Below are 22,718 nucleotides of genomic sequence, written 5' to 3'. Positions count from 1 at the left end.
AGCCTCGCAAACAGTGTCACAAAACTTATATCAGTACATAAGCTCGGAAAAGTCAATCCTAGTATCTAAATACAACTTTTCTTAAACCAAAATTCAATCGAACCATTTCTTAAACAAAAATTCATTCGAACTAGTTCTTAAACCAAAATCAACTAAAATTAAACTAGGGTCTTCTGAAACTCTTTTAACTTGCAAAGTCTTCATCATCATCAAGATTTACCGATGTCGGAGATGTTATCTCTACAAAACAAAATCAAAATTACAACGACAAGTTAGATATCACATAACCATAACCAAGTTAGATATCACAACTAAAATGTAAGCCAAAATTACAATGACAAATAAGAAAGATATCAACATAACCATAACCAACATGTCTTCCAAAATTAGCACTTAAATGTATCCGAATTTAAGAATAAATTACAAGTATCAATCGTTTTCGAACTTCAAACTATTCAATTGATTATTTATTTTCAATTATCTATTCAATTGCCTCATACCACATGGAAACTCAAGAAGCACAACAAGATGACTTTATATCAACAATCATCTTTCCAATCTTGACTCACATATAGTATCTAACTAATCATGTAACACAAAAAAAAAAAAATACAAAACACAAACAGAAACAAAAATGATACTTTCTCAGGCTTTATTTGAAAATTTATCTACAAAGCAAATTCAACTTAAACATTACTCATAGATCAATATCCAAATTGTATGAATATGAAGTTGATGACTTGGTAAACAGATCAAATAGTTTGGTTATTGATGTTATTCAATATAGTATTGTTGACACTAATTAGAAGGAACGTTTCATGTTATGTTTTACAATTTACTCTCTACCTATTTTCAACTCTAATGTCCAGCCTTAAAAATACATATCAAGACATACTAAAGACTCCAAGAAAAATCACACTAACATAAAATTAACCATACACTTAAAATATTTTGTACTCAAAATTGATACACCAGAGGTGTAACTTTCTAGTTGACACTTTCCTAACATTTATCAAAATATCATTCAGAGACACCATCTATACAATAAGATTTACATTAAGTGAGTGAGTAATCAATCACTCATAATAACCATCAACTCCTCAAATTAGATACGTTGAAAACTTCCTTTAAAAATTGAAAGTTTTCCACCACTTTCATGTGAATCACTATAGTTGAAAAATTATAACTATTAAAAAGTTAGAAAATTGATTTACCTTGCTCTAATTGATGAATCTCATCAAGGTCCTCCTCGGAAAATAAGGAGATGGATTTTCCTTTCAACCAATCTTGCGTGCAAACAAGCGCTTCCACCATTTTAGGTGTTAGACAAGTGCGATAATCACTAACAACCCTTCCACCCGTGCTGAAAGCAGATTCTGAAGCTACAGTAGATGCGGGAATAGCCAACACTTCTCGAGCTATGCTTGCCAAAATAGGATATCTAATTAAGTTGACTTTCCACCAGCCTAAGATGTCAAACTCAACTCCTTTAACATATGGTACCCGTGTTTCTTGTAGATATGATTCAATTTCAGTCTTAGGATCAAACTTATGCCCAGTTTCTTGACTATAATGGCGGAAAATATTATCATCATCCTCATATGGTGGTGTGTCTAGATGGCTAGATTGAGAGTCGTCAAAACCTCGATATTGAATATAAAGTTCTGAAAGAGAAGACTTCAATTTTTTCTTTAAATCATCGACTTTTCCAGTGTCAGCATATAAAAGACCAATATAAAACTCCGCAATAGTCAATTTCACCCTTGGATCAAGAACAAAAGCAATCAGAAGTAAGATGTTTATTGTGTCAGGATTTCCCCAATATTTGTTGAATTTACCTTTCATCTTATTCACCGTGTTTTTTATGTGCTCATTGTTACTCTTTAAATGCTTATTGATCCCCATTCCAATGGTGAATACCTCTGCCATATATGAAGCACTGGTGACATATAATGATCCAGACAAACGAATTGTAGATTTATAAAACATCTCAAGCAAGGGAAGCACCGATGCAACATATGTCCAATCTTCTTTCTTAACTCCATGGTTTGTTGTGTCCATTTCTTCGCGAAATGTCTTATCACGTGCATAGAGCAAGTCAAAAGCTTTTTGATACTGTAAGGCAGCCTTCAACATTGAATAAGTAGAATTCCATCTAGTTTCTACATCAAGGATAACAACTCCTTTGTATGTAACTTTTTCCTGCACTGCACATTCCATAAATTTAGCTAGTCTACTTGGAGAAGATTTGACATATTTAACCGCATGACGGATTTTTTTTATGCAACTTTTATCCTCTTTCAATCCTGATTTTACGATTAAGTTCAAGATATGTGTGCAACAACGCGTGTGGACAAATTCCCCATTCAAAACAAGATTACTCCAAGACCCCATCCTTATGTTGAGATACTTAATCATAGTGGTGTTTGCCGAAGCATTGTCAACTGTTATAGTCAAGATTTGACTCAACCCCCAACTTCTTAAGTAATCGTCAACATATTTCTCAATCAAGTGTCCTGAGTGCCCCGTGATTTGACAAAAGTTAATGATTTAGGCTAAATCTATCTAAGGGCCCGTTTGTTTTGGCTTTTTTTAAAAATGATTTTTATAGTGTTATCGACTTTTGCGAAAAAATTTTTTACAAATAATTTTTTATAAAAGCTTCAAATGAAAAATTTGTTTGAATAGTTATTCTTAAAATGTGATTTTAAGTATTTCATCTATTTATGGAGAAAAAATTTGGATGTCAAAATTTCAAAAAATCACTTAATTTTGAAGCTATTTCAAATAGATTTTCATAAAATCATTTTTGAAATACAATTTTTTGAAAAAATTATGATTTTGACTAAGTTTTGGTCTTCAATTATGTATGTTTATGTCATAGGATGTCAAATTAAGTGTTTCATTTTAGATAAAACGAATATAAAAAAACTTGTAATATTTTAAAAAACAGTTTTAGAAAATCTATTTTCAAAAATACAAAGAAAAAATTCATTTTTTTAAAGCTGAAATAAACTGGTCCTAAATGAAATCAAATAGTAAATAAATTAATTAAGTTACTGAAAATACACACGTATATATGTATTGAATTTGAATATTTGGATTGATACTACTCAATCGAGGTAAAATAAATATTAAAAACTATTAATCAAATTAGTGTAGTAGACATTTTAGCATGAGAGTACAAATAATTGAAAGCTTATAACAAGTATTACAAATAATTTAGTTATGATGCACACGTTAATTATTTTAGTATATGTTTTAGCGGGTAGTACAAATAATCTAGCATATAGTACAAATTAAGTTGATACAAGTGATTGTGAGATTGCATTTGCAGTACAGGTGATAAATCGTGGCAAGATTGATACATTTTCTTATAATAATAATAATAATACTTGATTGTAATTATATTTTAATACACATTTAAAAAATAATAATACACGATTGTTGTATAATTTACGTTGAATGCCAAAAAAAATAATAATAAAAGAGCACGTGTAGATTCACACATGAAAGATTTGTTAGAAAATCAGTTTCAAATTTTTATAATATAAATTGGATGCTACCACAATTTTTTTAATTGACGTTGTTTTGCCAAATTGTTTAATTGACGTGGTTTTGTAAAGATAATTATATATTTAGAATGGTAACATATTTTACAGTTATTAATAATATTAGGGATTTTTTTTTTACAGTTTTTAAAGTTAAATTAAATAAAAAGTGTTTTTAAGAAAATATTAATATACTTAAAATTTTATAATAAATATTATAATAAAGAAGTCTGCGAATCTTCACTAACAAAGTTCAATAACAACACCAAATTTAAATCCGCAACTTTGCAATATTATTTTTATTTATAAAAGAAATTATAAAAATTATCTTATTTTATTTTATATATAAAAATTGTTAAGTCTTCTAAATAATTTTTGGCGTCAAAATTAAAGAATAATTTTATATTTTTTTATATTTATTTATTATTATTTATCTTAATAACTATTGTTCTAATAATTTTTTGTAATTTAATATATTCATTATTAGTAATTCCACTATTCCACTAACTATCATTTCTTAAATCAATAATTTTTTGCTATATTTATTTATTATTATTTATCCTAACAACTATCTATTTTTAAATTATTTTTATAGTTTTGAGTGTCTTAACAAAATTATTTATCGATTTAAAACTTAACACTAATTCAATATAACTATAATATAGTGTTAAGTTTTAAATCGATAAATAATTTTGTTAAAAACACTGAAAACTATAATAATAATTTAATAATAACAAAAAATATTTATTTATGTAAAATTATAATTATTAAAATTTTATAATATTCTCACCATACACATAAATCAAACTCATAAATAAATATAGTGTTAAGTTTTAAAATTATTAAATTTTTTATAATATTCTTACTATACACAAAAATCAAACTCATAAATAAATATAGTGTTAAGTTTTGAATTGATAAATAAATATAATGTTAAGCTTTAAATCGATAATAATTTTGTTAAGACATTGAAAACTATAATAATAATAATTTAATAATAAAAAAAATATTTATTTATGTAAAAATTTTAATTTTAATTTTTTTTATAATATTCTTATCATACACAGAAATCAAACTCATAAACATAATGAACTAAATAATTAATCTATATAGTATAAAAAATCTTTTTTACTAGAAGGTAGTACAAAATTATTACATATATAGTCATCACTTTTTATTCAAAAATATCATAAGTACAAATTGAAACACACACATACAAATAAATAAATTGAATAGCCAATAACTAAATGAAGATGGAAAAAGTAATTTCAAAAGCAACAAAAATGGGAAATCCTATATGGTCAGAAGGAAGATTGATTTTGAAAGTTGAATGTTTGATGTAAATTGAGAGATAAAAGAGAGCTTTTTTAAAGCTGTGTTCCGAACACTAAACAAGAGATTGGCAATATGAAGTGAGAAAGTCTTTCTGGTATTGTGATAAGAATCTTCGGTGTGCTGGAGCAAGGTGGACTCGTAAGATTAGCACTCTAACATTCAAATCAACGAGATAGTATAAGAGTAAATTCCAAGAGTGAGAATGCGATAATACATATTATGGTGTGTGACATGGCTTATATTTTATAGTTAATTAAAACCATCTCCGCTTGATTTGGCACACATCATATGGAGTCGTCCAATCATACATGACATTGGTTGATGCCTTGGTAGCTTAAATTAGATGTCTGACTCTTTGAAGAGATTCCACCTTTTCGTTAGTCTTCTATGATGATGTTTCAAGTTAGACACTAGTAATTAGGTATGCTTTATCGCGCCTTTAGCTGATCCAAAATAGTTCCCTTTAACTTCTTGCTGCTACATGTGAAGTGAGGATTGTGTTGGAAGCTTCACAGTCTACTTTTAGGTCACTTTTTTGTACTGTCTTCAGTTACTTGGGTAGGTCTTCGCCTTGAGGGAAGCGTCATACTTTGTTGAAGGAAAAAATAGATGACCTCTAGAACATGCACATTAAATGTTTGTCTTCTAACCGAAATATTTTTCATAGCAGGCCATACATGTGGCCTTAGGTCTGAAGGTAAAAATGAATTTTTAGAGTAATTGAGTATCTTGGAGAATTAAGGTTTAATTAGGACAATTGGTGGTGATGTTGTGCTTCCCTAGATCCTTAATTTTTTATTGTATGGTCGTCTTCAACCAATATATCAGGGCCAAAACGTGAGTCCAGTCTTCTTTTCTCCTTCACCTCCAGTGAGGCTTGAGATTCTCATGTTGCTTCATCCTACTTTAAACCCCATATCTCGCTGCAAGCTTTATGTTGTTTCATCATCTTTCACGATGCTCAAGGGACTTAATTCTGATGCATATTAGGAGTTACTTCTCTTAAAGGTAATGGCTTTTACTTCTTTTTTTATCTCACTTGGTTATCATTCGCTAGGGTTCGTGTAAAGATTGGTATGTAGAACTCAAAAGAATACATCGATGTTGAAGATGAATGTGTGGTTTTTGATCTTGATCCTAGAGAAATCGCTAAGGGTTCTTCTTTCGCAACTCTACTTTTGACGAATTTAGTTGAGGTTGGTGAATTCAAGCAAGAACAAAAAGCTCGAACTTATATAAGGGCACATCTGCATGATTTTGGTTATGACCCAACTGACAACAAAGTAATTTCATGTTTGGAATCTTAGTCTCGTGCTTACACTCATGATTATTGTTTTTTATTTGTTAGCCGGTGAAGTTGTGATGAAACGAAACAATTGTCAGATCATATGGGACTTCAGGGATGAAGACCCAATGTCATGGGTGGATTAGGATATGCTAGATATTGTTTCCTTTTTTATTCAGCGAAATAGGTTTGGACCATGCTTTCACTAAGGTGGGTTCCTATATGGATTAGGAGTTCTCTTGCATGCAACAGATAAAAGATTGTGTAGAATATACGACACATGTGTCCTTTTTTCTTCATGAGTGCTTATTCTTCATGATAGGTTTCTGATTTTCTCTCAACGATTTTGAGACGAGGGTTTTTAATTACCTAGGGGTTTCTCCTTCGTAACCACATTTAGCGATATGGACCTATGTCAAGGTTTTCCAATACTGGTGCAAATACAATAGAAGTGTGTCATTCTTGACATTCTTTTTCCATCTTTTCAATATTCATCGTAGCTTGGATTACTCAAAATGGGGCTAATGTTTACTTTTCCTTAGGCGACGAAGAATGATATTTAAGGTGTATACTAATAGCATGAAGAATTTGAAGGGTCGTTATTATCTGATCACATCCTTTAGCGATACACCTCCATATGCTCTGATAAGTATTTGTGAGGCTACCAATAAGTAGGAGAGGCATAATCTCTTTGGTGAAGGGGTGGAAGGCTTCTTTATCCTTGTTTTGCTATTTCAAAAGTGTTTTCACTATTTTTACTTGTCCCTTTTGTTTATAGACAATATATGTTGTTACAAAATAATGATCCAAATGAATAGGGTATCCAGAGTTACTATTCACCTTTTGAAGTCGCTACTTTGTTGGTTTCAGATGGGGCTCGCTCCCCGGGAACTCATTTAAATTTGGACTTTCCAACACCTTCTTCCCTATAATGGTTTGAAATACAAAACACTTCTATCCGACCTTTGGGTGAAGGTGCTCTGAGCCCATCACCAAGGGTGGCTAGTGAGGACCCGCCAATGGGAGATGTTGATGGAGTCCATCTAGATGGAAAATCTGTCTTTAAAAGGCCTCGACGCCGGGAACCGTATTTGGGAAGGACAGGGCCCAAGGGAAGCTAGTCGTTGAACTCAAAGAATTTTTCACTTATGTTTTTGGCCCATCATGGATCTTAGACGACTAAGAAGTAGGGATGGCAAACAGACCCAAACCCGCAGGGCCCACCCGCACCCGAAGCCGAGTCAACGGGTGAAAACCCGAGTTGACTGGGTTCGGGTGCAATCCGATATTTCGGGTGCGGGTTTGGGTCGTGTGAAACCCGCGCCCGAAACCCGAAATCACCACCGAATATATATATATATATATATATATATTATAATATATTATATATATATATTTATATATATATAATATATTATAATATATTATATAATATATATATATATATATATATATATATATATATATATATATGTATATATATTAAGGAAAGTTGTAAGAAAATTGTAGGAATAATATATTTTATGTATTCTGTTATGGGTTTGGGTTTGGGTGAAAAAACCCGAACCCAGCGGGTCTGGGCGTGGGTGTTATTTTGTCACCCGAATAGCTTTTGGGTTTGGGTTCGGGTGGTAATTTCGGGTGTGGGTTTGGGTAGTATAAAACCCGCACCCGCGGGCACCCGTTGCCATCCCTACTAGGAAGCCCAAAATTTTCATTTTCTAAAGAGGAATGCAGATATTTTTTTGAGAAAGTGTAAAGCCGTTCGTCGAGAAGAGATGGAAAAAATTCCATACCAAATGCGTAAGGATTTTGCTATGTTGACTTTCAGAGCTACAAGCAAAAGGGACATCTTTGTGCCTGAATGTTTTAGAAAGGCCAAAGATATGCTTGAGGGACGTTTCAAACCTATTACTATTGAGAGGGATCAACTCTTTACTGAACTTACCTGGTCGGTCAATCTTCTGAGGAAAATTGATGATAAGGTGCGAGCGTACAAATATATTCACCTATTAACCGAAAAAGTGTAGGTGTTAACTCAGGGGATAATAGATAGGGGTATTGCATTGACGCCACCTTAAGAGGCATTGGTTAACACTAAAACTGCCATGGCTAATGAGAATAGAGCTTTAGAATTTTTTCACAAGATGCTAAGAGATATGGAGATATCCTTGAATGAACCGAGAAGGTTTGGAGAAGGCTCAAGATGACCTTTGTGTGATCTAATATAAAATTGTTCACCTTTTTAAAGAGTATGGGAAGGCGACGGCGTAAAATTACTCTATAATACAAGCCTCTTTTGAAAACACTCTTAAGCATGTGGAATTCTTCCACCTGTGGGTGCAAATATTGAGGGAGTAGGTTCATCAAAAGTAGAAGATAATAGTTGAAAAGGTGGTAACCCTTTGTGAGGATCCAAACTCTTTAGCGTTCCCTTTTTTTACTGGGTTATCTTTGTAAGGATATTTCTTATAGTTTTAAGAGTCAACCGAAATTTTAGTGAAACACTTTGTTGTTGAATTTATCTCGATGTAAAGTATTATTATTTTACTTTCTTACTGTGATATTTACCTTTGACAATTAATGTTGTGGCACCACAATTAGCTTGTTTAGGCTTTGGAAAATGTCACTAGGCCAAGCTCAAAAGCTTTACTAGATGTTTTTGACGAGTGCGCCAAGCCAATTGTTTGATACTCTTCCATTCCCCCAAGTTAAGACTTGGTTTGAGGCCAACGTAATGCGACTTTACCTCCTATGCTTTAGGATGACTAGCTACCAACATGGGGTGAGCATGAATCACCACCTTTTATTTTGGAATTTGGTGTCTTTAATTGAGTGAATTTGGTTTAGGGGTTTGATTACTTTAGTCGCACACTCATGATGTTTATGATAACACCCCTTATTGTTACTAATGATCTATTCATCGTCTTATCAACTCAAGCGATTTCTCCTTAGTGATGGATTTTTCATCTTTGGATTTTTTTGGGTCAATTGTTGTAGTGGGATTTATGTCGCTTTAACATTGTTCCTTGGTTATTTCTCTGGGACTAAATTTTGAGCTACTTTCCTACTGTTGTCACTTGCATTCATCAAGTTAGGATAATTTGTATTGTACCTGTTGTGAGACTTCTATGAGCACTTGTCGAGGCTGGCGATGTTGACTTCCAACACATTTTATTTTCCTCCCCAGTCGATGTTGCATCCTGTTTTCTTTGTAAGGCTTTGTATATTCATCTAGATCCAGACAGGTTGACGCATATTGTCACAGGCTCATCACATGAAGGTTGTGGTACTTCATCTTCAAGTGAATCGGGGAGGCCACGATGTTGAGTATTGCAACGAAAGATCTACCAAAAATGTAGTTGTACATACTCATGCACGAAACCACCAAGAATTGTATGTCTACTATCCTAATGTCTATTCTTTGACTGGGTGTGACCATGGGCTCTACAAAATTCCATGTGCGGGGTATCTTCCATTGAAGGCCTATAGGTCAAAGTCTGTACAAGGCGATAAACTTTCTTTCTTTAGCCTTAGCTTTTCAAAGAGTTTGACGTACATGATATCACACGAGCTTCCTCCGTCGATAGGGATCCTTGAAACATTAAAGTTGGTGATGTTTTTTGTTTTAAACATGGGAAAATACCATTTGGAGTAGGGGTGTTCACGGTGCGATTTGGGCAGTTTTGACGCTAAAATCATCTGAATCGCAAAAGAAAAAACGTGCAGTTCAGTTTGGTTCGGTTGACTTTCAAAAATAAAACCGAACCAAACCAAACCAAACTAATGCGGTTTGAATTGGTTAGGTTGGTCCGGTTTTTTACAAACAAATTATTGAGTCATACATACACACACAAAGGAAAATATAATTTTGTGTTTAATAGTTCATACATTACCATAAAAAAGTTTATAATTGTCAAAATAAGTTTAGAATTTTATGCATAAAAATGTGTCTTACAATTTTATCTTAGGTCTAAAGAATGATATACATGAAATAACATTAAAAAATAAACATTATACAAAGAATACGATAAAATATATTTTATGAAAATAGTATTTATAAATGAATAATATTTTGTTTTTTGATGATATATAAATTAAAATAAATATCATACAAAGAATATGATAAAATATACACATAATACTAGTTGATTTCTCTAAAAAATTAAAGAAATATATATTGGTTAGTAAGATTTTGTAACATAATGCAGTTTGGTTTGGTTTACAAAGTAAAAACCGCAAATAGAACAGAACCGCGCAGTTCTGTCAAAATAGGCCCAAACACATCCAAATCAAATGCGGTTTTTTGTAATTTCGGTTTAGTTCAGTTTATTTTTGCGGTTTTCTATTGGGCCAATTTGGTTTTTAACACTCCTAATTTTGGGTACCACCCATTTTCTCACTATCTTTGAATCCAAGGATAGGTCTTTTTGACTCCCCTTTGAAAGTTACATCTTCTTTCTTATTGACCTCCATCAACTCGTCGATCCCTATTTTGACCGTCCCTTTTGACGAGATCTTTAGGAAGGGGAAACATCATGTGATAGGGGATATAAAATGACATTTTTCTCACCGGTCTTGTTCATCTTTGTCATTGCAATCTTTTCTTCATTTTTGGCTTTTGTCATGACCTTCATTGTCTTTTTTGGGGACTCCTTCTCTCAGCGAGGGGTATAGCCTATTATATTCTCTCATTCTTCTATGACCGTTCTTGTGATCATATTTCTAGGTGTACTGTGTTAAACTTCCTTTCTTAATCAGCTCTTCAATCACGTCCTTACACTTTATACTTGTGGCTCTTGTGGAAGCTACATAATCTCGTCTTATTAGCTTTGGCAGATTCTTTTGCGTGGTGAGGGTTCCTTATTTTAGCTTCCTTAAATTTGGTGTTAACGCATACTTGTAATATCTTTTATCTCGACGTATTGAGGGGTGTGTAAGATGAAAATAAGGCACATGGACCCCCGTCTCCATCATCTCAATGTCACTTAAAGGCTCTTTCAATCGATTGGTTATTCATCGCGTTCCTTGATCCTCAACTTCTTTCCACCTCTTTTGCTAGAAGTTTTTCTTCATAATTGATGTACAACTAAGCCCTAATGAGGAGGTATCTCATACATGTAACACCTTCCAGTTTTAACTTCTCGCAAAACATACAATCTACTTTTAATGCTTTATATAATATCCAACATTTCAGTCTGTCATCTAATACACATACTTCGACAACTTCCTTGGTAAATTAATAAACATATTATTGTAGGGTTTCATTTTTCTTTTATTGGATTTTCACGAGGAAGACTCTATTTTTGGGATGTAGTTTTTGGGTTATAAGCTGAGTCATAAAAGACTCGCAAAGCTCCTTCCAACGATCCGGAAGCAACTATAGGTGCGAAGAGACGGTGTCAACGAGGATCAGGTGAGGCGTGAATTTGTGATTATTGCGTGCCATAGTTTTCCACGGTGAATGACCTCAAGAAGGAGCGCCTTGCAAGTTCTATGATATTCTGGAGACTCGTTCAACTAAGAGATGTGTATTATGCTATTGCACCAGGTTGTAGATGCAAGTGAGTAATTCATTTTCCCCTTGCATGCCTATATTGGTTTGGAGTTGTTGGAGGCTCTATATCATATTTGGTCCAGGGAGTTACAATTTTGGTTTCAACTGTTTAGAAGTTTGACCTTGAAGTAACTATTGGAGAGGTTGGAAAATATAAAGGATTTGAAATGTGTTCTAGCCGGTATACAAAGGAACACGAGCTTGAGGAGTTGAAACTATGGGAGAAGTCATGAAGACAGGATCAACTCCTTCTTCCGTAGGGGGCGAGGCTTTTCTTGCAGAATTAGGAGCACTAATCATCACATCACAGCGGCAGCAGTGATATGCTCTGTGGTGATCTCAACAATTTTAGATGCCACCATAGTTGGTATAAAGTTGATCGGAGATTAGAATGGAAGAAAGATTAGTCAGTTTGATGTAGCGGTTAAGAGAGGATGGATTTCCATGGGAGTTTGTGGGAATTAGAAGTCGGTTCCCACAGAGCCGCCACTGTTTCAACAATGTAACAAGAGATCAATTACATGAAAGGATAAAGTCTTTCCGGTATAGTAGTAAGAATCTCCTGTGCAGTGGAGTGGGGTGGTCTTGCAAGGTTGGCACTCCAATGTCCAAATTAGTGAGATAACAACGAAGTAACTTGTAAGAGTGAGAATGAAATAATACTTGTTATGGCGCATGGCCATGAATATACAGGGTTGACAGTTAAAAATGACTCTGCTTGATCTGACGTGCGTTGCATGGAGCCGTCCGATCAGATATGACGATAATTGATGTTTTGTTAGCTTGGATTAGGTGTGCGACTTTCTAACAAGGTTTCTCTTGTTTAGTTGTATTTTGGGACGATGCTTAGATCGAGCTCTTATAATTGATCTGCTTTATTAAGCCTTTAGCTCGTACATAACAAATTGAAACAGGAGGGAAAAGATATTGTTTTAATTTCATATTTTTTTCATCTTCTTCAAAATCTATTATTGAAAACAATCCAATCCGCCAATTCAAATATGTCCACCAATTTACTAGTTTGCCCAATACACCAGCCGAATCACACTGAACGATCGTATTTATAATCATTTAACATTTTTTAGCCTATCCTACTCTCTGATTTTTGATCTCATCGGTCCAACCGTTGAGTCAAATCAGGTTTTAAAATACTGAACAACACGAATAAATCATGAATACAAAAATCTCATTTGTGTTTGTGGAATTTTGTAATAATAAGATTCTGTTTGGTAAAACTAGCTGGTAGCTGATGACTTGTAGTTGGTAGCTGGTAGTTGATAAGTTAATTTGAGTGTTTGGTAAATTAGCTGTTATACTAACTGATAAATATTAAATGACATAAAAAGACATTCTTAATTAAGAAATTGATAGTCTCATTATATTATTATACTATTATATTATATAAACTAGTAAAAAAACTATAAACTAAAAACTAAAATGATAGTTACCAAACAATTTTTTTTTTAAAGTTAAAAGGTAAAAACACTTTTTTATGTTACCAAACAGACCCTAAGTATCATTTTATGTTTAAAAATAGATGAAGATAATAGTAGTAGCAGCATGAAAAAGAACTCTCAACAGTTAAAGTAATTAAATAAAACAGACGAAACAACGTGTCGCCGGCCGGCATGTAACTCACTCACACACAGCCTCCCCGCAAAAAGCATGAACTTAGCCATGACACTGACCCGCCCACCCACGGTCCCTCAGCTTCCAGACAAAGCCACATAAACAAATAAAAAAAAGTTAAAAAACCGAAATCCACCCCTTTCTTCTCAGAATCTCAATTCTCATTATTCAAAGCAAAAAAAAAAAAAAAAAAAATCCCAGCGCGCCAAACACATTAATCAACAAGCGCGTCCTTTTCACGCTCTCATTACTTAAATCACATAAATCACACAACAGGCGCGCTTCATGCCTCTCTCAAATATCAAATCAAAATATCAAATCAAAATAAAATCATCTGAAACCGCCAAAAGCTAACAAACAATCCTTCACCGTTGGTTACAACGTCTCTTTCATTTCTCCATTTCTTTAATCTTATTCTTTTTTTTTAATTAATAAACAATTACAAAACCGAAGCTACCAAGCCAGTTCAGAGATAGATAAATCCAATGCTTCTCTCCACTCTGAACTTCCCTTTTCTCTCTCTCGCCGTTGATGTTTGTTACGGCCGGTTTTTTCGATGGGAGGCGGAGATCTTTCTTTGTCGGACATGGAGGAAGAGGAGGCGGAGGAGGAGGAGAACGGTGTCAAGGTCAACGGTTCACCTGACATTCTTTCGAAGTTTCGAATTCCTGATGCTCCTATACTTTTGTTCGTTTGTTTTCATAAAGCGCTGCGTTCTGAACTCGATCAGCTTCGTGTGTTCGCTGAAACGGCGTCGTTGGAAGATGATCAGAATCGTTGCCGAGAAATAGTTGTTAAGCTTCAACAGAGGTTTCAGTTTGTTAGGTTAGCTCTTAAGTATCACTGTGCTGCAGAAGATGAGGTGATCAGTCTCTGAAACTAGCTTTCGTTATTATAGTTATGAATTGATTTGTATGAATTTTATGTTAGTTTGGAAATTTGAACTTCAAAGTCGAATAGTTAAAATAAGGTAAGGTTGAGGATTCAGAATATAATTTCTAAATTGTTTTTGGCAGATTATCTTCCATGCACTGGATGCGCATGTAAAAAATGTTGTATGTACATATTCCCTTGAACATAACAGCACCGATGGGCTGTTTGTTTCTATTTTAGACTTCTTGGATGAGCTGATGGGCTCTAGTGAGAATATTTCCAAGCTGTTCCGAGAGCTTGTGTACTGCATCGATATCTTGCAAACCTCCATCTACCAACACATGTTGAAAGAAGAAGAGCAGGTAAATGTTTCTATTGTTGTGTACATGAAAGATTGCCCAGTTACATCTTTTGTTCTTTTCTTGTTTCAGTTTTCAGACATAATGCATCAATGGGGTTATTTAGTCTTTCTGATTATGCTTTTTGTTGGTTTAATTTCATTTATTTGAACTTATTGCGATAAATACATGTTTCACTATAAGCAGTTTAAACACATGTCAATTGTCAAGCTCTTTTATGTCACTAGTAAAGAGAAGTTATCATAAGCCTTTACTGCATTAATGCAAAGGCTTACAATTTAGTAAAGTTGATGTTCTAATTCTATTAGTTTTAGCATGAACACTCTTTTGAATATATAAGATGATTTTCTTTTAGTTTGTGTACACACAATGCAATTAATTTACTTGGTGAATGTATTAAGTATTGAAACCAATAAAGGATTCGCTAAATAACAACTTAAATGAAACAATCCCCTACCCCTCATTCTTTTGACTAATGGATAAAATGCAATAAACGTCTTAAAACATAGAGTGATTGAATTATGTTAGATTTTCCACGATTTTTGTAAGGGACAATGAATATCATTCATTTGTTCTCTTGGATGCAAGAAAAAACCATATCCAACCGACATTAATCTTACTTGCAAAATGATCATGCCGGTGGAAATTAGGACTACAGCTTCACATGCCTTCTATTGTATGTATGTGTAAAATACGGTTTTCCTGCAATTAATTGCTTGGGCATCTACATCATTAATGACAATTATATGTTAATAGAGTCTGAAACATGAGCTTGTTTCCTGGAACAAGCAAATGCATGACGGGGTAAAACAAGTAGACAGGCAATACTTAGAAAGGACTTGACCTACATATTTAATTTTGAAATTCTTCAATATGTTTATGTTTGCATGAGCATGTGTTTGTAGATTGTTGAATCTTGATTATCATACTTACTATTAAATTTACCCACTGCCTCAGGTTTTTCCTCTGTTGATCCAAAATTTGTCTACTAAAGAACAAGCCTCGCTTTTGTGGCAATTCATATGTAGTGTTCCTATAATGCTGCTGGAGGAAGTTTTGCCATGGATGGTATCCTTCCTTTCAGCAGATAAACAAGCTGAAGTTACTCAGTGTTTTAATGAAATTGCACCAATGGAAAGAGCACTGCAAGAGGTTAGCCAGAGTTTATTACTGAATATTGAATAAAATATTATATACTCCCCCGCCTTTTTAATAATTCAGATCTAATGGTGAAGGCTTTGGTTTCTTGGCTTGGAAGCAACAAACAAACCTTCTCTCGGACATATTTTCAGAGTGAGGAGCTTCAAGGTTCTCATGGAACCCGACATATAGAAAAATCTTTTGGGCAGAGTTCTTGCAATACGAACTACGAAGATGTTTCAAGTCAGATGAAAGTAAATGACAAAGAAACAGAAGATGGGGTCGACCAGGTTAAGGTTCTCCATCTTTGGCATAATGCAATAAGGAAAGATTTGAAAGAAATTCAGCAAGAGCTTTATCTAATAAGAAATTCTGGCTGTTCTCAAAATTTAGACTCAATACTTATCCAGCTAAAATTCTTGGCCGATGTCCTCATCTTCTACAGGTAATATTTCTGACAGTGTCTTATTTTTTTTTGGTGTGTGGAATCTGACTAATTTGTTTTGGGAAATGCTAACCAGTGCCCTTGGGGCACTTTTTAAGTGATTAAAGTGGTAAGTTTTTTTAAAAATGCGTGTAATCAATGCATTGAAAATTGAAATGCTGACTTTTATAAAGAATAGTTTCTTTATTTAGTATGCTTAAAGAGTGCCCTGAGGGCACTCGTTAGCAAGACCCGTTTTGGGAAATTTGTTTTTGCTGAATTTCTTAAAACCAGTCTTCTATCTAAATTGCTCATTACTGTTCTTCTCAATTGTCCAATTTCTGAATATAACTTTCTGATTACAGCAATGCTCTGAAAAAATTCTTTCATCCTATACTGAACAAACTGGCCCATGGCCGATTTTCCAAGTCTACTGAATATTTACTCGGAGAAATTCACATTGAGGATATACAACAGTTGCTACTTTATAACTCAGAAAGCGAAATGCCTTTGACCAAATTTGTAGAGAAGCTTTGCGGAAAACTTGAATTATTTATATCAGCTGTCAACAAACAATTTTCTTTTCAAGAAATTGAGGTATTCTATGTAAATCACATTCTTTTTAACCCAGAAAAGTAGGGAACAAGAGAACATCATATTAATAATCTGTGAGGATGGTCTTTAACCTTTTAGTTTATCAGTCTAATAAAATATCTACATATTATGGTTTTGAAACCATTCTTGATCATAAAAGTATTATCAAAATAAAAATGCTTTAAGTAGACGAACCTATCCAGTTATACAGACACATTAGTTTATGAAAAAATCAATGAAATGAAATGTTTCATACTCTTGAGTGAAAAGAAGAGCAAGAAATAAGAGGGAATAAATCTCCCTTTTTTAACGAAAAGCTCAATTTATGGCTAGCTATATTTTTCTTTTTAGGATCAAATATCTGGCTATATCTTAGTTCCATATTTATTAAATTTTTTTATCTCTTCTATTAAAGGATGCTATATAATAACAATTTAAATGTTTTCCATTTTGACACCCTAATTGTTTATTAGGTGTTTCCTATCTTTAGAAAGAACTGCAGAAATGGAATGCAAGTGAGACTTCTAAGCTTGAGCATGCATATGATGCCACTTGGGTTACTAAAATGTGTTATAACTTGGTTCTCAGTTCACTTGTCTGAAAAGGAATCCAGGTCCATTCTCTATTGCATAAAGGAGGGAAATGATTCTGTCAGTAAAGCTTTTGCTCCATTGTTACATGAATGGTTCCGCACTGGTTATTCAGGTAAAACCTCAATTGAGAAGTTTCGACAGGATTTGCAGTATATGTTCAAAAGAAGACACTCTTTTTCATCTGAGAAAATGAAGGAAACTAGTGGGTTTTCATTCTTAAGTTCTGACAAGCAGCCACATAAAAATTGTGGCAAGAATTGTCTGTCCCATTCATCATCTTCTGTATCCAAAAATGTGAATAAGTATGAGACACCATACTCCACAGGAATTAATTTGCACATATTTTTCCCTGACACTGCTATGAAGTTAAATCAGCATCCAAGGTTTCATGCAGTAAATTCATCTTCTATTTCCTTTCTTAATGATCCAAAGCCAATTGACCTGATATTTTTCTTTCACAAGGCTATTAAGAAAGATTTGGATTACCTAGTTCTTGGCTCAGCTCAGTTAGAGGGACATGATGAATTTATAGATTTCCAAAAACGGTTCCATCTCATATGTTTTCTTCATCAAATCCATAGTGATGCAGAGGATGAGATAGTTTTTCCTGCCTTGGAGGCAATAGGTCAGCTCAAAAACATTAGCCTTGCCTACACCTTTGATCATAAACATGAAGTTGAGCACTTTGGTAAAATATCTCGCATTCTTGAAAGGATGTCTGAATTACATCCTTCGGTCTCTACTACTGATTCAAAGATAAGGGACAAGAGAAGGCTAAGGCGTGATCATTTAATCAAGAAGCTGCAGGAAATGTGCAAATCGATGCATAAGTTACTTTCTGATCATATTAACCGTGAGGAAATAGAACTTTGGCCTATAATTAGAGAATTCTTCTCCAACCGAGAGCAAGGGAAGATCATAGGATGCATGCTTGGAAGAATAAGTGCAGAAATATTACAAGATATGATACCTTGGCTGATGGCATCTTTAACACAGGAAGAGCAGCATATTTTAATGTTCTTATGGTCCATGGTTACTAAGAATACAATGTTTGACGAGTGGTTAAGTGAATGGTGGAATGGGTACAGTTTAGCTAAGGCAGCAGATGGATCAAATGATGCCCCTTTACAGAATGTTGAACCACTAGAAATTATATCCAAATATTTGTCTGAAGAAGTTCTTAATGAATTACAAGAAGAATCATCGGCCAATGAAAGCATAAATTTTTGGCAGAAGGATCTTATTGGCAATAATTCTGAGCTCTCCAACTCCAATGTTGATGACAATGTTAAGATTCATAATACAGCACAAAATTTTAGTCAATGTTCAAAATGCACAAATCAATTTCATGATATTAAGAAACATAAATGCAATGAAGTAAAACCAGTGGGCATTTTGACAAGTCAGTCTTTTCAACATTTTGATTTTAACAAGTCTGGGCATTATGACCGACTTCTGAAATTGAGTCAAGATGATCTGGAGAGGGTAATAAGAAGGGTATCTCGTGACTCTTGCCTAGATCCTCAGAAAAAGTCGTACGTAATACAGAGCCTACTTACGAGGTTGGTCTGTCTTGTGATTTTCCTAACGGTTTTTGTTATAAATATAAATAAAAAATCATAATGTGCTTATACTTAACACCGTAGCTCTTGGGTAGTTGGCTGCTAACAATTATGTTTTTCTCCTCATATTTTTGAGTAACAATTTAAGAGTATTGCCTTAATTGTTTTGCTAGGCAATTTTAGTGACAGGAAACAATACAATTGTTATGTTTAGATTCAACTTAATTTTAAGCTAATTTCAACATCTATTAACGGGAAGGTTATGTATTCTTGCTTATTTTCCTTATCATTAATTTTAGAAGGCTATAGGAGATAGTTCCTATCTATAAAGGGGTATTGTGTTGAGGATGAAATCAGTACTAACTAGTAACTACAGAGAAAGGAAAGAGCTGAAAGTCCTCCTAACCAGGGATAATAACACTTCTCCGGAGTTAAATGCTGAAATAAAAGTGAACAGAATATCCCTCTCATATTTGTATCTAAATGTCTGGGGTTTATTTAAGTATGATGTTGCAAACCCTTGATATCTATTTGCTAGAAATTATCATACATTTTTTTTAGAAGACTGTATTCCTGCCTGACAAATTGCATCTGTCGTTCATCTATTCCAAGCCTATGATAGCCACAGACTTCAGGTTTTTAACATAGCTATCCACATATTTTCAGCCGTTGGATTATTAATCAGAAGATTTCTTCTATGGAAGTCAATATCAAAAGTGATGGGCTGGAATTCCCTGGGAAACATCCATCTTACAAGGACCCTCTCAAACAAGTCTATGGCTGCAAACACTACAAGAGAAACTGTAAGCTTTTTGCTCCCTGTTGTAATGAACTCCATGCTTGCATACATTGCCATGATGAGGTATCGGATCATTTAATTGACAGGTAAGAGTAGAATGTGCTCTATTTATGTTTAATTTTTTGAATTGAGGAATTCAATTTTCATAATTCATATTTGATGGAATGCCTAAATATATGTAGAAAATCTATTACAATGATGATGTGTATGAAGTGCTTGGTGATTCAACCAATCAATGCCACATGTTCATCAGTTTCTTGTGGTAATTTATCCATGGCAAAATATTACTGCAAGATCTGCAAATTATTTGAAGATGAAAGGTAATGTAACTTAACTGGTCTTTTTATAAACAAACTTTTGACTTTATTTTAGAGAAGCATATCTATTTATTTACTCTCCATCCATTGGTGGAATTCGTAAAATACTCATCCCATAGAATTTTGCAAAAGTATAAGAGAAGTTGTGTCCCAGACTTACTCGCTAATGTGTTATTTATGGTATCAATAATACCATAATTTAAGGAGATAGTTAGAGTCTATCAAGGAGATGATAACTAATTAAATGACGTCTGTAACATAAATACATTGCAAATTTGGTGTTTCAGTTACAATAGGATTTAGAGTTGACTGCCTAAACATTCTTGGGGGGCAATATTTGACGGCTAGGGACCCTCTCTATTTCTCAACAAAAAAACATCGAGAGCTCCACTACTATAGTTAAGGGTGTATAAAGTCACATTTCTAGAACTAGTGATATAATTAGGCCTTTATACCCCAAAAGAGTTTTATAAAATGTGAGAATGTTAGGTGGGTGGAAACCAATAAGTGAGCAATTTTATAGGTTGTAGGTGAATTTAGTTATGGAATGCCGTTGGGCCAGCTAATAGAAGCTAGTCCCTAAAACTAAGAGTGAATAATATGGCATCTTAATGTTTTTCATACCTATAGAAGGCAGGTTTCAGAAACTTATGGTAGGATGACCTTTTTACTTTGTCGTCATCCAAAATAATATGTAACGGATATGACACTAAGAATCGAAAATGGGGTCTAATTTAACGTATTCCAAGTTCTCTCTTTATTTTATAAAAAATGATCAGATACATGAAGGTCATGTTTGTCACCTTATCTTGAATACCTTTAAAATTGTCATGACTAAAACTCTTGCTTTTTTTAGCAGGAATATTTACCACTGTCCTTTTTGTAACTTATGCCGACTTGGAAAGGGTTTGGGTGTTGACTTTTTTCATTGCATGAATTGCAATGCTTGTATGTCCCGTTCTCTTATGATACATACATGCAGAGAGAAATCTTTAGAGGAAAACTGTCCGATTTGTCATGAATATATTTTCACATCCTGCTCTCCAGTAAAAGCCCTCTCATGTGGTCATGTGATGCACTCAGCATGTTTTCAGGTACTTCTTTGTGTTTTTTCCCTCAAAATCTTTTGGCAAAAACAAAGATAACTTTAGAATCATTGGGGTGGACTTTCAGGAATATACTTGCTTTAACTATACCTGCCCAATATGTAGCAAGTCACTTGGAGACATGCAGGTCAGTCAATATTTGTCATCACATGTCCTATTAAGATATATTGTTCATTTCATATTGCTGCAAATATATTTTATCATGGTAATGATTGTATATGTCTCATCACATACATTCTTACATGTACTGAGGATTTTACTAGAAGCTTGCTTGCAATCTGATGATTATAATGGTTACACTATAGGATTGTCTTTTAATTGTAGTGGGAGGAGAAAGAATATTCAGAATAAAGATACTTTACTTTATATTATGATACAATAAAGATATTCTAACACTCCCTCAAGCTAAAGCTTACTGAGCTTTACTTGATTTTAAGTCAACTCAAACAAAAGTTGAAGGCCAGAGTTCATCTAGGATAAGAGCTAGGGCCAGATTGCATCTAAGGACAAGAGCTAAGGCAAGGCCATATTTTGGAGAAGAGCTAGCCTAACCGCATCTCGGAAGAGAGTCAAAGCCAGTCCACATATGGGAGTAGAGCCAGGCCAACCCGCAATTGGGATAAGAGTTTGGTCCAGACTCCAGATTGCATCTGGGACAAGAGGGAAGAGTAAATGGTATCTGGGATAAGCTGGGGGCAGATGATTTCTAGGACAGAGGCTAGACTGCATTTGGGATATAGTTAGGGCTAACTGCATTTGACTAAAAATGCCGGAATGCCATAGAACTTCCATTAGTTGCATCAACTAATCATGGTGGATGATGCCACTTTGTTACCATGTTAAAGTTATAGAACTTAACATAAGTTTGATATTTTTGTGAACGATATGTTACAAAACAAAACACCACTAATATGTTATAGAACTTGCCATAAGTTTGATATTTTTGACATGTTACAAAACAAAAACACCACTAATATGTTATAGAACTTGCCCTAAACCCTGCCCAATAATAATTTTGTCTGTTTGAAATGGCTGGACTGTTAAATTGAATCTTAATTTTTGTCATCGGCACTCCATTTATCCTTAAAGCAATCATCTCTCTAAAACTATCAGAATGCCTTGCAGGTTTATTTTAGGATGCTAGATGCACTGTTGGCTGAGGAGAAAATGCCTGACGAGTTTTCCGGTCAAATTCAGGCTAGTCAGCTGTTTTTCTTATTTCTCGTCTCATATTAAACCTCAGATTTTGTATTTTTTTCCCAATGTATACTCTAATTGAACCTTATAACTGCAGGTTATTTTATGTAATGACTGTGAAAAGAAAGGAGCAGCTCCCTTCCACTGGCTTTACCATAAATGCATTTCTTGTGGTTCATACAACACTAGAGTTTTATGATTATTCAAGTGTGAGCATTGATATTTGCCTCTCCTAGCTTCTTTGTATTTAAATATTAGATAATTATATATATAATTTTTAATTTTTAGATCTTCTTATGTCAGAATAATCCTTCTAAATTATAATGTAAAAATAATTCCATATAAATTTTATCTGTTTTTGTTATCACTGTGTAAGTTAATACCACTGTGAGTGCAG

At 33.8% G+C, this 22,718-nt stretch overlaps 1 protein-coding gene across 2 annotated transcripts; it reads left to right on the top strand.

The window, feature by feature from the left end:
• The first annotated feature begins 13,772 nt into the window (after positions 1-13,772).
• On the top strand, positions 13,773-22,685 carry LOC131635702 (zinc finger protein BRUTUS-like At1g18910). Of its 2 annotated transcripts, none has more exons than XM_058906343.1 (12): positions 13,773-14,219; positions 14,374-14,592; positions 15,547-15,741; positions 15,825-16,174; positions 16,519-16,750; positions 17,221-18,902; positions 19,569-19,787; positions 19,884-20,021; positions 20,875-21,112; positions 21,192-21,251; positions 22,250-22,321; positions 22,419-22,685. In XM_058906343.1, the coding sequence occupies exons 1-12, from the start codon at positions 13,914-13,916 to the stop codon at positions 22,518-22,520; spliced, it is 3,813 nt and encodes a 1,270-aa protein (XP_058762326.1). In that variant the 5' UTR covers positions 13,773-13,913; the 3' UTR covers positions 22,521-22,685. The 2 variants fall into 2 exon arrangements, with proteins under 2 accessions (XP_058762326.1, XP_058762333.1); XM_058906350.1 differs by having other exon boundaries at positions 13,776-14,219; positions 20,878-21,112.
• Positions 22,686-22,718: the final 33 nt, after the last annotated feature.

Source organism: Vicia villosa, linkage group LG1 (genome assembly GCF_029867415.1).
Source record: "Vicia villosa cultivar HV-30 ecotype Madison, WI linkage group LG1, Vvil1.0, whole genome shotgun sequence".
Lineage (NCBI taxonomy): Eukaryota > Viridiplantae > Streptophyta > Magnoliopsida > Fabales > Fabaceae > Vicia > Vicia villosa.
This window is presented reverse-complemented; position numbering and strand designations above follow the sequence as displayed.